This window comes from Sceloporus occidentalis, unplaced genomic scaffold (genome assembly GCF_023333645.1).
Source record: "Sceloporus occidentalis isolate IW3139 unplaced genomic scaffold, rSceOcc1.0.p SCAF_17, whole genome shotgun sequence".
NCBI classification, from domain to species: Eukaryota; Metazoa; Chordata; class Lepidosauria; order Squamata; family Phrynosomatidae; genus Sceloporus; species Sceloporus occidentalis.
In genome coordinates this window covers 1,637,925-1,651,993 of record NW_028316997.1, presented here as the reverse complement: position 1 = coordinate 1,651,993, position 14,069 = coordinate 1,637,925, and the positions used below count along the sequence as shown (strand labels likewise).

Sequence of the window (14,069 nt, the reverse complement as noted above, 5' to 3'; positions counted from 1 at the left end):
CACTATTGTATCCTTATTTTGTCTCAGTTTCACTCGGTAATTAGGTTTTAGTGGTTATATTTTTTGCCATCCAGGCAAATATCTGTGGTTTATAAAACGGTCAGATGGACTAGAAGAATCTTTACAGTATAAGTACTTTAAACATTTTGTGATTACAGTAAACTGTATATTGTTTTTTAACTCAACTTTTTTGGGGGAGCAACTAGTGCTCTAAAATGTTCATATCTTGTCTACATATCAGTACCCCTTGGAGTTTAAGTTGGAGTCTACGGGTGAAACTCTACTTCCCTGGGGCTCATGATGAGTTCCTCCATTCTCTAGAAAAACCACGCCAACCACATCTACTTTCTTTTTACTTTCCACCCACTTTCCTTTTTTTCCTCTCCCCCTAAAGACTGAGTCTAGGCCTACCCCTAGGTGCAGCTTGCCTTGCCCTTGCATATGACTAGCCACACACTTTTGCAAACCCACTCCAGGTAGCTTACTTTCTGTAGTTTTCAAGTATGCTCATATAGTTCATATACCACTTAATACCCCAGGAGGATTATTGTTTTTTAGCACTATAATTACATGTGTGTCTTACATTCTGAATAATGCAGTATGTCATGGTGGAGATCCTGCTGCTGTAATCTATCACAACCCTCTTGAGCTGATCCTGTGTGGGAGCAGCTAAAGGGCAGCCAAAGGCTTGCTTCTGTTCGTTGCCATTTTCCTGTTATGCATAGAACCTCAGGCCATTCTCACCCTCTCACTTTTCAGTATTCCAATCGTTCTTAGCCATACTCCTATCCCTGACACATGTCCATCAAAAGTCCTTCTATAAGGCTGCTAACTAGAGAAAACTCTCCAAAATATACTTATTCACAGCATTTGGCAATGGTTATGGCTAATACTAGCCAGTTAAGAAGTGGTATGTTTCTGTATTTCTTTTGTCCTTGGTGTGCACTCCCCCTCCCCCAGTTCTTACATTAAGCAATGGGGTTGTTTCACTTTTCTATTCATTATGAAGAGCCAACCCGTGTGAACTTGTGCAGCAGGAAGAGCTTAGCAGGCGCTGTGAAGTGTATAGTAAAACCAGTGACATTCCTCCAGTCTCCCCACCTATTGTATTATCCATAAAATAGGGCCAGCTCAATCATACTTGCCAGTATTGGATAGTGAAGTGGGGACATTTAAACCACAACGCTACTGCAAATTATCCCTTTAGTGAATAAACCTTTATGTGTCGTGTCCCAGTCTAAAGGACCTGTGAATAGGGAAATAGTGCTACAGATGTTGTGCCTTCTAGGTAAAGATCTTCATAGTGCAAATAGGCCAAATACACTTTAATCTCCCAAAAGGCTTATGAAGCAGTGATTGACACTACGTAGACTGTTAGTGTCATGGGGCAAGCACCTCCTTTCTTATGTATTGTACCCCATATGATTGTATGACTTCTGTACTTTCTGTATGACTGCACTTACCAAGCTCTAATTTCTTAATACCGTATATCTCTTGCATTTTCCTTGCTCAGGTGTTTTCTTTTCTTGTTTGTTCATGTGCCATTCCTTAAAACTGAGCAATTTTTATACACTAAATGGACAAAAGTATTGGGACACCTGGCCATTACACCAGTGAACTGTACTCAGCTGTGACGGGACCTGTGCTTCTAGGGGCCCAGTTCGACCCTGTGGCCCCTTGTTCCTGTCTCCTGGTACCAGTTGAAAATAGTTTAGAAAGGGCCCTTCCGACCTGGACCACAGAGGGTCATGTTTTGTGTGTATGTGTGTGAGCATGGATGTGTAATTGTGTGTGTGTGTGTGTGAGCATGGATGTGTAGGTGTTTGTGTGTGAGCATGGCTGTGTGTGTGAGAGCATGGATGTTTTAATTGTGTGTGTGTGAGAGCATGGATGTGTAATTGTGTGTGTGAGCATGGATGTGTAATTGGGTTGAGATGGATTGTGTGTTAGAATGAATGTGTATGTGTGTGTGTTAGTAAATATGTGTGTGTAATATGTGTGCCAGGGGTTTTCAAACACGTTCTCACGGACCAACAAGAGTTCAGGCCAAGTAAGTCCCCCCCCTAGTGTCAAACAACTCGGATGAAGGAGGTGTTTTGAACAAACAAAACATTACCAAAAAACATTACCAAAACAAATTAAGGGAGGGAAAGAACATCATTCCAGGGCACCATAAGCCCTAACTGGCTTGGTGTAGTAAATACTTTTTAAAAGCCAGTTTGAGTAATGTTTTCTACAAAGGACTGAGCTGACCCTGCATAGTATAGAGTTCAGCGAGTGGTGGAATTTACAAAAACTGTCAGTGATTTAATTATACATTGCACAGGGCCAGCCAAGGGGTTGGCACTTCTTAAAGTATAATACTATAATGGAATTAAAATGTTGAACTCCATTGCAAACATTTTAGTGATTAAATACCTAAAGACGTAAACGCGTGGTATTGGATTGCTAAAAAATGAAGGCAGAGCTATTTGAGTAAGTGGTGTCCACACGCCTGTAGTGCTTATCATTTGATATCTGATTCATTATGGTTTTATGGAGATTAATCCCGCACACTGGAGTAACCCTATCCCTGACATTAAGTAGGAGAAAGGAGTAGGAGATCTTTTTCCTAATTCCTGGAGAACCTCTCTACCAGCTGGACACCAAGACACTCTACTGGGTATGACATGGAGAGAGGCTTGCCGTTCCCATTACTGCATTCACCACAAGATTGAATTTCTAAGGATGGCCTCAGGATCAACCTGCCCAAGATATTAAATGTATGTTTGTATATAAAACGTTCCTTGTGTTGTCAGTTCATGGTGATAATTTGCCTCATAATTCATCATCAAACACCTACAAAACATTCATTAGAATGATAGTAATTATACAGGAGTCTGAGGATGAATAACCTTAGCTTTATAGAAGGGAAATGGGTGGCAGCTTGGAAGTATTAATATGTTTGAGCTAATAATATAGCGGGATGTTTACATAAAATATAGGCCTATTTCCACAGCAGTGTGTGTTCCCATGGCAGGAATGTGTCGGTCAGCTCTGTAATAAACAGAGTTCATCCTTATACAATGTAGACCAAAGCGTGTGTCTTGTATGTCACTCCACAGGGGAGGACTAATGAAGTTACGTAGACAGACGTGATGAATGGTCTATGATTTAGCAATATGTTATTCCACATGCTTCCTCCCTCTTTTCAGTTCCAGCCTTGTGGTTTTCTTGCAACACCCATTCTCAAACTAGGGTCTGAGCTCTGTATATCAGTAGGAGGAGAGGGGGAGACACTGTCAGAAGGCAGAGGACTGCAGCTGTTCCAGTCTCGCAGCGACATAAAGAGGTACTCTCAGGATTATACTTGCAGGGAACACCACATTGTTATTTATGTAGTAAAAATATATCCGCCACCGGGGAAAATTACCAATTACTAAAATTCAAGTAAGTACCTACCGGTTTGCAAAATTAACCATTTCAAATGATGATCTGGGTTAACATGCCTGTCTGCTTACAGAAAATGGTATAATTAGTAAGAAGACACAGAGGGAACCTATATAAGTGCAGCTATAACCCAGCCTCATCCTATGGGTCTAGCATCAGATTTTTCTTTTAAAAAACCCTCTTGCCTCAGCATCTATACAGTATGGTTCTTATTTGGTGCTTCTGACTTTATTTAACTCATTAAAGCCTAAGGGCTGGAAAGAACAGTATCATAGTTGTATCAATCAGCTTCATAGACAGCTCCAGGAGAGATACTTTACAGACGTTATCAATTAATTGCATTGCTCCTTTGTAATTTCATATAGTGTGTATGATATTATTACTTACAGATTTATATAGTGCATTATATTCTGCAGCACAGTCCCATGGAGGCACCTCCTCTCTTGCTGAATCCTCAATGGGGTTATTGTATAGCTGAGGCTCGGGGTGTTTTTCATGGCTGGCTTGGTTTGCATCCAAAGTGAGACTTCTTTCTCATTACTTTTTTCAGCACTATGTTAAATCTTTTTTATGCAATTAGAAATTAGACTAGTTATAGCGATACTGTGTCAAAATGTATCTACTGACACATTTGGGGAACAATAGACAATGGGACTGTTACAAATGTGAGTTTTATGAACTAACATGGGATCTGGGTGAACTAGCCAGTCACTGTATGTATCACATGATGCTTAAGGGAAGCTCCACTCAATTAGCAGAAACAAGGGCATTACTGTCACAAACACTGTTACCTTCAATAATGCATGAAAACGGGAGTGGAGATAAGGTTTGTCATCTCACTTACTTGCCATTAAGTGAATAAACTCCAGTGCATTTTCCCACAGGTCTTATTCATGCAGAATGACAAGGACACTACTTGCTTATTATATATATATAAATATTTTACAAGGGCAGGTTTTAAAATTAGTTGATACAACCACATAAACTAGCAGACTATAATTATTTCTATTATAGGCATTCATCATCATCACCAGCATGTAAGCTGTACGTGGGTATATATGCTCATAAATTTGGCATACTTTATTTAAAGATGAAATATAAAATTAAGTGTGGCCTGTTTCTTTTCATGAACCTACAGTAGCTGATGGGGCAATGGATATTTTCTAGCTAAAAGTGTACACTATACACACAAACGTATTGGGACACCTGACCATTACACCAACAGGGCATTTTATGACATTGCATTCTAAATACATAGACATTAGTTCCAAACTTTCTTGGTATGCTGAAGGGGACATACCAAGACATTTTAGACAATGCTATGTTTCCAACTTTGTGGGAACAGTTTGGGAAAGGCCCTTTTTTTATTGAAAGCATGACTGTGCCCCAGCGCTCAAAGCAAGGTCCATAAAGACATGGCTTGATGAGTTTGGTGTGGAAGAACTTGACTGGCCCTGACCTCAAACCCCATAAAACACCTTTGGGATGAACTGGAATTGAGATTTTGAGCCAGGCTCATCCAACATCAGTGCCTGACCTTACAAATGCTCTACTGAAAATATCCCACTTTAGCACACACTTTGAGAAGAATGGAAAGCCTTCACAGAAGAGTGGAAGCTTTTATAGCTGCAAAGGGGGACCAAATACATATAATGTCTATGTATTTAGAATGCAATGTCACAAAAGTCCCTGTTGGTTTAATGGTCAATACTTTTGTCCATATAGAGTATGTATTGTAAGTGATCTGTTATTCATCTTTACTGTCTTTACAGCTTCTGGGAAGGTAGAGATCATAATGTATTCCAAGGGATGTCCCTAATTTACTGCTTAAGTATTACTGTACTAAAATATATTGGGACTTGAAATCAGTAAGTAGGATAAACCGAATCAGTGTTTCATTTTTATGCGTTAATCATGTCATCAGTTCATGAAGACTTCTTCTTGTCTCTGGAAATATCCATTTATTAATTCTCTTCCAGATAAAACCTTACTAAATATTAGATGTAGTTTGTAATGTATTGCTTTCCATCAGCAATCTCTTTCAATAGACAATCCTCAAACATCTAAAATATTAATGTTGACCTGAACATAATTATCATTTTTCAGTTATTTTCATATGTGTCACCTATAATCCTCAATGCTCCTTCCAATTACCTTTGCAAGAACAGTTTGATTTCACCCACATCCGAAGACAGACTATTATGATATATATATGGATGTAATGATAGGCCACAAGGTACCTACAGCATGAATGTAAAGCTATATCAGACATGAGGAAGCCAAAGAAGAGATATGTAGGATGGGATAGACAAGACAGTCAAGTCCATATAGGTATAGGGCAGGGGTGAACTGATAAAGAAGCGCCTCTGTCATATCCAGCCATTGGCCGAACACTACAGCAGTGTGTGGTTCTAACGGCCAGCTGTCCAACGGGCATTTGCCCAGTGTGCCCGACTGCAAGTTCAGGCCTGGTATAGGCAAATTAACAAAGTACATATGCATAAATGAGGATATATTGTCCATCAGGGCTGGGAATATCAATTGAGCAAATCAGGAACTGTAGACTACTGTCATCACGTACAGCTTTTGGTACAATAAGGTTTAGATGGTAAGATGTCCGCTACTGACACTGCTTGTTCTAAACTGTGTCAATATCAAATTACAATATCCCTCTGGTTCCTTTATATTGTGGACTCATTAATTTTGCTGGAGCTCAAGGGTAATGATAGCGAGCATGAAATCACTCTACGCTATAAAGGATCATCTTTTTTTATTGCAAGAAGGACTGAGTTGACCCTCTATAATGCATAGCTTAATCACTGAGGTGACTATAAAGAACTCTCTTTAAAAATGTTAGTTGAGGCTCACTGAGGTTGACATTTTACTATGTAAAGTGAAGTAATGGAACTTAACTGCAACTCTCCATTTAGTGAATAAACCCCTGAAATAACGAGATCGATGCAACGCATGCAATTCGACAGCAGGGGTCGCAGTGAGCCAAAACCTGGGAAACGCCATTTTCCTGGGAAAGCACCAGTCAGAGAAGCTCTGATTGAGATCAGACTGCAGCTGTTGGCCGCTGCCGTCACACTCAGCCCACTGCAGCTTAGCACTGTGACTGCTGCCTCTCTGTCACTGTCTCACTGTTAATGATTCCATTTCAGATCGTGCTCCGTCTCTTGAAGTCATCCTGCACCTTGCTAGCGAAGGGGAGCTTTCACCGCTTGCATTTTTGGCCAGTGGGCAGCATGTTGGAGAGCAGTTGCAAGGTAGTGAAAGAAGGACTTCTGGAGAAAAGAAGCGATGGATTGTTGCAGCTCTGGAAGAAGAAAAGATGCCTTCTCACTGAGGAAGGACTTCTTCTCATCCCACCCAAACAGCTGGAGCCCCAACAGCAGCAGCAGCAGGGCTCTCCTCCAGAGCCTGCAAGGATAAAGGAGCTACACTTCTCCAACATGAAGACTGTGGACTGTGTGGAGAGGAAAGGCAAATATGTCTATTTCACTGTGGTCATGGCTGAGGGGAAGGAGATAGATTTTCGGTGTCCGCAGGACGAAGGATGGAATGCGGAGATCACATTGCAGATGGTGCAGTATAAAAACAGACAGGCTATCCTAGCTGTGAAATCCACCAGGCAGAAACAGCAGCACCTAGTCCAGCAGCATGGCCAGCGGCTCAGGAGCACATCCAACTCGGCATAGTCCAGATCAAGGACAACCCTTCCACTGGATTCCAGGTAAAGATCGGGGCACCAAAATGGGCCACTTTCTTTGAGGCATGTGGACCTGTAAAATGAATGGTCCTCACCAAGATGCTCTAGCATTGAGTTACTGCTTTCTGGATCTTTTCAGTCATCAGAGATTCCTCATTAAAGGACTAGTTCTGGGTAGGTCTAGATAGCTTTGATTTGATACCAACCTTCAAATGAACATTTTGTTGACCATGTCTGATTTGCACATGGTGATGGTTAAATATATTTGAATATATTTTTGGAGAGGGAATGGGTGGAATTGTGAGAGGTCATGCAACTCTAAACTCGAGAATCAAGGTTATTGTGTGATATAGATAATGTGAATTTAAGCAAAACCATCCCCTTAAGTATGTAGAGATTTTAGGCATAGTAGCTGGAAAGTGACTGTATATAATTATTTTCAGTGGTAATGTTATTTAACTCACTCAGGTAAAGTGGATGTAGTTTTTCTCATTTTTAAATTTAGTTTCATTGTATATTATATTAACCAGTATTTAAGTTTTCAGTTGATACATATATTTTGAACATAATTTTATTAATATTTTAGGACATTTTTGTTATGTTTATCTGAGTAACAGAGAGGTGCAGACTACAGTGTATTGATAATCAGATGTTCTTTTGAGTGTTATTCTGGAAAGAAGATGCAGAGTGGACCTGAAGGTTTGCATAGAACATTATTCTACCTTAGACATGGGATGTGGAGAACTGGAGATGGTGACTAGATATTCAGCCTAGTGAGCATATTAATAAAAAATAGAAAAAAGTAATACAAATAATTATTTTTTAGAAAGCACAGTGAGAGCTTTAATGACCTCAGTTACTTATACACTCAGTATTATTTACAGTATTTTTATTGCATGGTGTGTGTATATATATATTCTATTATTGTATTTGTTGCTTGGAAATTACCTTTTTCTTAGCTCACACTCATATATAGCATGTGTATTTACAGACTATGTGGTAAAAGCTGAACGGAATTTTTATAATGAACCAACAAAGCATCATCATTGGCATTAGCATACCTGGTAACTGATGTCATACTGAGCTGTAGCTATACTAAGGGTGCCTCCCTATGGTATTATATAATGTGGTTGACAGGTTCTGGGCAGCTGGACGTTGCACTTTGGCATCTCTGTACAATCATAAAGTGCCAACCCACATAAGCTTCTTCTGTAAGGCTGAGCAAAAGGAACGTGGGCAGACTTCTTGAAACTACTTGTTGAAGTGACTATATATTATAGAGGGACAGCTCTGGCCTTTGTGAACCATAAAAACTGTTCAGCTTTACGTCAAACTCGCTCTTTAATTAGCCCAAGTCGTTATATGTATAAACTGTATCTTGATGGAAGGTGACTAGGGCTTTTGGTGCAAAGTGAAAAGGGTCTTATCACCAGAGCAGCTAATGGAATAATCCAATAATGTCCAATGGGGCAGCTCTGGCACCCTAAGACCAGTGGCCGTCTGATGATGGAAGGTTGGGTGAGTGTTTTGCCAGCAGCCCACTAGGCATTTGCCCAGTGTGTAAGATGGCCAGATCAGGCCTGAGCAGCACCATTCCATTGGATGTTATGATGAAAAGATTAGTTTGAACTTGGTGCCCAAATTACTTTTTATACATAACCCCAGTGGGCCATATTGATGGTCTAGACTGTGCGGTTTGATTGCTGACTGTTGTCACAATTGAAACTGAGATCAACGGTCTGTAGATTAAGAGGCCATGCCTTGACTGAAACCTTAGAGTTCCACATTGTCCCTGAAATCTTTCATCTAAGGAGGTCAAGTTGCAGTTTTAATGAGATATTAAAATTTATATAAGCATTTAAACTAAGACTTAAGTTAAACATATATTCTTAGGGCTATTAAAGGGGCACTTTAGCCTTCATATGCACTTTAAGCATAGGATAGCTAAGAGGTCACTCTATTGCAAATACATGGGGGGTATTCATCAGTGATATACTTAGCACCACTCACCTCCAAAACTGGCTCAGCAAGCGCTGCCGACGCTATCTATTCAGACCACTATGTGCATGCTCATAAAGCGTTTCCATTGACTTCAATGGGATTACTTTCCTGTGACTTATTGGTTGTAGTTTCACTCCACTGGCCATTTCAAGTAGAAGCTCGCCTGCCACGTCACAGCAAACCTCTTAGGCGAGTCCTACACTGAACAATTCACCTTGCTACTTTGAGCTAAAGGTAAAAATCTCTAATGAGACAGAAAGGGGTATTCTCCAAACCCCTACACATGTATTAGCCCTTAATAGGGACCACATGGGGTGGGCGGTAGCAATGGTAACCTGGCTGTGAAATACAAAATTGAAATACAAACACAGAAGAAAGCCCTGGGCTCAAACTTTCCTCACTCTCACAATTGATTCTAGTTTTCACTGTGAACCCTGCTGTTTTATATACCCTTGATGCTGGACCTAGTAGTCTTCAGCAAGAGGACACAGTATTTAGTGACCCTGTAGTGATATCCTTGATTAGACACTCAAAGGGCTCCGTTATTATAAAATTAGTACAGAATATATAGGAGACCATACTATTGGGTATAGTTATTTGTTATTGTTACCCAAGATGCTGATGGCACGTTTAGATTGAGCCCTGGGTTACAGTATACTGCAAGGATGCTACCATGTCAGTATACACAAAGAACCCCATGGCAGTATGTAGTGGTTGGTATTTGTTTAACTGGAGGCATTATTAAATTACAGCCATGAATAGTTTCGGATTGCTACAGTGATCCTGTCAAATTCCTAGTTGAGGAGGGGTAGGCGGACTCCATTAATACTTTCCTTTTTTATCAATCTCAGAAGATCAAGGAAGTCATAAACAGATGCTGGATTACATGTTTATTTATTTTACTCATTCTTGGAGTGTGTTAACTATTAGCTAGTTTCTACACACATTATATCATTATGTTATAGTAGGATTGTATCTGTATATATATTACAGTGTTACCTAAAAGTCAGTTAAACAAGTAAAACTGTATATGATGATGTCTTAGTTAAAGGGACAGTCTAAAGAAGAATGTATATGAAAGTACTGTGTGAGTACTTTAATTTGCATTCTTCCAAAACGAAAATAAAATTAAAGCCCTTACTGGCACGAAAGAGGCTGCCTTGTTGCAGCAGCCCTCCTTGTTCATGATCCAACTGTTCTTGCCACTGATTTTGGGATTCTACATTTGCAAAATAGACCACATGTAAAGGGACCATGTGCACTTATCATAAGCATTAAAGTGCATGTAATGGCTGGAGTATTCTTTTAAATGTTTGAGTGCTCAATAAAATGCAGTCTGTAGATACATTTTCCATAACCTATGTCTGTCCATTTCTCTCTTACTGAGTTGTATTTTTGCACTGCTAACCTCTAGGTTAAAGGTCAAATGGTTCAGATATGAGATCAACAATTTCCAACAGATGATAAAATACAATCTATAAAATACAGCTAAAACATCTGAATTTACTATAAATGATAAATCTGTTAAATGCCTGTGTTCTCCTGGAATCATGCATTCATTAGATGCATTTTTTTAAATATACATGCCTATGCACTTTCTAGTGTAGGCAACCAGGTGCTCTCCCCCTTCTCAATGGGTGGTGTTAACCCTGCTAGCCCTGACAGCCTTTAGTGGCCAGGGAGTTGCTATGGCCAAATGCTGTTCTTCTTCCTGGAGAAAGACTAGGCTGACCTGGAGACCTGGAGAAGCAGGGCATAATTTGGAGACTCTGGGAAAAAACCAGGGTTCTCATGTATGGTACTATACCTTCACCTCTTTCTAGATTGTAAGCCAATTTGATCAGAGGAATCCTCACCTTTTTTCCTTCTGTAATTTAAACTTGATATTTGACGAACTATGTGTTAAGGCCTGTTTCCCCATTGTACAGGGCTGTGGAATTATGATGGCTCTAAATAAATCACATTGAGAAAATAGTGATATACAATGCACTCTTTTAGCTGTGAATAGAAAACCTAGGTTTGGTTTACAGCTTTTACAAAAAAATACTGTGTGGGTGTAGAATGCCATTCTGTGCTTGATAAACAGAAGGCCTATATTTATAAAATATAAAATAAGAGCAAATTGTATTTGGTGCTTGTAGGGGGAAGAATAAATAAAAGCAGTGAATGAAAGGGCAAGCATTCCAAAATTAATTATTTATTTGTATTGCAGACTAAAGAAAAATAATGGATATCATAGTGATAAAACAAACAAACAAAAATGTATAAACTCCAATGGATGTGAGAACATTCATAATTTGTAATATGCTAGCCAATTCATTAAAAGCAGTTTTGTTAACAGGACCCATAAGAGGAATTTACACTGTTTTTATTACAGCTTTAACAAAACTGATTTACTGAAACATACATTTCTTTAGCGTATAGATCTAGGTGAACTGACTTTTAAAGTCACCAATGCCATTATCCAATAAAAAGAGCTAGTTTAGCTCTTCTTGGAAATGTACATATGTCTTCTTAAAATGAACGTAATGTTTTTTGCAAGATTAAAATAACTATCATACAGAAAATAAGTTGGTATGTAAATAGTAGCAATATATAAAAAATAAATCTGGTTTGTGGTCCTTCTAGCTGATGTCTATACATTACATACAGCTGCTAAACATTGACTTGATGTTTCTGTTTCCGTAGAATTTGTGATCAACACTGATCCATTGTGTTTTGCTGTCTTGCAGGTTGAATTTAAATAGCACTTTACTGGGTAAAAGAAGTCTTTCGGTTCAACACACCTAATACATTCAAAACATGGCAGACTTACTATGTCAAACAGTGGACATTGACCATAGTGTGAAGTCATTGAAGCTTCTTCCTAAACAGTGGAACTTCTGCAGCAATTCTTGGATGGCAGAAAATTAGAAAAAAAAAAGAAGAAATAACGCATTGTGACTTTACTGTAATCTATTTATTTACGTCTTATGCGCTTCTTGAGAAACACGTCGATGGACAGCCCAGTAGGTCGAATAATAATGTATCCCCAGTGTGCTTGTAAGTCATGGGTGTTAATCTGCTACAGGCCTTGTTGGCTTTTTCTCTTGCAGAAGGTATCCTTATTTTATTATACGCGTTGGGGAAGTTGGAATTTTTTTGCTTCAACGCAATGGAGGAGGCAAATGTTTCCAGCCAAGCTCCAGTTATCATATTAAAGCATATGAAATATTTTTTTTCCCGCTGCTGAGCAATCCAGAAAATCAAATATGATACAAGCAGAAGACGAAAATCAAACAATAGGACGTGATTGTTCTGTTTGATCGGGTTCATAATTTCCAGTTTATGTTCTCTATGTTGTCAGAGGGATTTGCCGAATCAGTGTGGACTCTTCATTCTGTACAGACTGCAACATCCGTTAGCTTGCAAAAGACTGCAAAAACTTCATGGATGAATGCTCCCTAGTCGCACACAGATGCCTATTCATCCCAAAGCTTGTTAAATTTGATATTTAAAAAGACAGCATTTATTTTGTGCAAAGCAGATGAGAGAGGAAAATATGGACACCTTGAGCATTCAATAAAAATCGGTTTGAATTCCCACAGCTAGAAATTTGAACAAATTATGTTTAAATAATTTGTCACTTTGTCATTCGTGTATTTTCTTTTTTTAATGAACCAGTGAGGTTAGTTAACTTTTACAAGCAAAAGATTTTTAGGCAGATTTATTAAAGGGTTTTGTGATGTCACGTCCTGTTCTACATAGTCTTCTATTTGTACCCTCTGATAAATCTAAGCCTTTTATGACATTCCAAATGGGCACTTCATTCTAAAAAAGTTTTTGGTAGATATGCTCCCAGCTGGTTATACTGAAACTGTTATAATCACATACCAACATAGGATGACCGCCTGCAATACCTGGCAATTTGTTTTGTAAATCCCATTGACAATAAAATCATACATTTTGTAAATATAATTAAATGGTTTTTTTTCTTAATAGTCTTTACAGTATGGTTCTAGTAAATATTTTCTTGCCTACCATATTTTGCTTGAAATCTAAGGAATTAAGAACAGAAATGCATTGTTGTATGTGTTATAAAAGTGACAGAATCCCCCCATGCATTTGGAATGGGGACATCGGGTGAGTAATAGGAGCTAGCAAGGAGGAATACTCACAACAGTTTACAAGAAGAGGAATGCTAGAGATATTGTGGTCCACGAAAACAAATTAGTTGAAGTTGCATACCCACCGTCATGAAAACATATTAGGTGAAGTTGCATACCCATCTTCATGAAAACATATTAGGTGAAGTTGCATACCCACCAGACACTCATTGGTCTCACCGCCATTTTGTTGGACTCTATGGACACCTGTGTGGATTTCTAACATCACAGCCGGTATTCTTTGTGGGTCTATGCAAATTCTGTAGGAACCTTAGCGTTTATCTCACATATAGATAACGTAAGAGGCTTTCTTTATGATTTTGCGGTGAAATGTTTAAACCATTACAGGATTAAAGTTTTGTTTCCCTTTTCTATTAATAATAAAAGGGCTCATTGAAAGCAAGAGAAATCAAGATTTATTGAGCATCACAACTGATCTTATTAAAACCCTTTAAGCACTTGCTCTTTACCCTGTGAGTAAATTTCTTGCAATCTATATAAGTGCAATATTATATATAAGGAAAGCAGTATGTTGTTTGTGATTTTTTTGTCTCTTCCATGAATTCACTATATATACATATATATATATATATATATACATATATATATATATATACATATATATATATATATGTATGTGTATACATATATATATATATATATATATAGATAGGTTTGTGAAGAATGACAACATAATTAACTACATTAAGTTAAATATCTATTTCATATTTTGTGTAGATCAATGTTTTTGTTGTGCAACTTTATATAAAGTATTCTTTGGA

General features: G+C 38.5%; 1 protein-coding gene across 1 annotated transcript; it reads left to right on the top strand.

Moving 5' to 3' along the window:
• The first annotated feature begins 6,677 nt into the window (after nt 1-6,677).
• Nucleotides 6,678-7,130, top strand: LOC149302732 (pleckstrin homology-like domain family A member 1). Its single transcript, XM_089482167.1, has one exon. It carries the CDS (start codon nt 6,678-6,680, stop codon nt 7,128-7,130), a length of 453 nt encoding a protein of 150 aa, XP_089338293.1.
• The last annotated feature ends 6,939 nt before the right edge of the window (nt 7,131-14,069 follow it).

Bases quoted from the DNA above. Each gene is read 5' to 3' on its own strand.
- LOC149302732 (XM_089482167.1), top strand. From the start codon at position 6,678: ATGTTGGAGAGCAGTTGCAAGGTAGTGAAAGAAGGACTTCTGGAGAAA.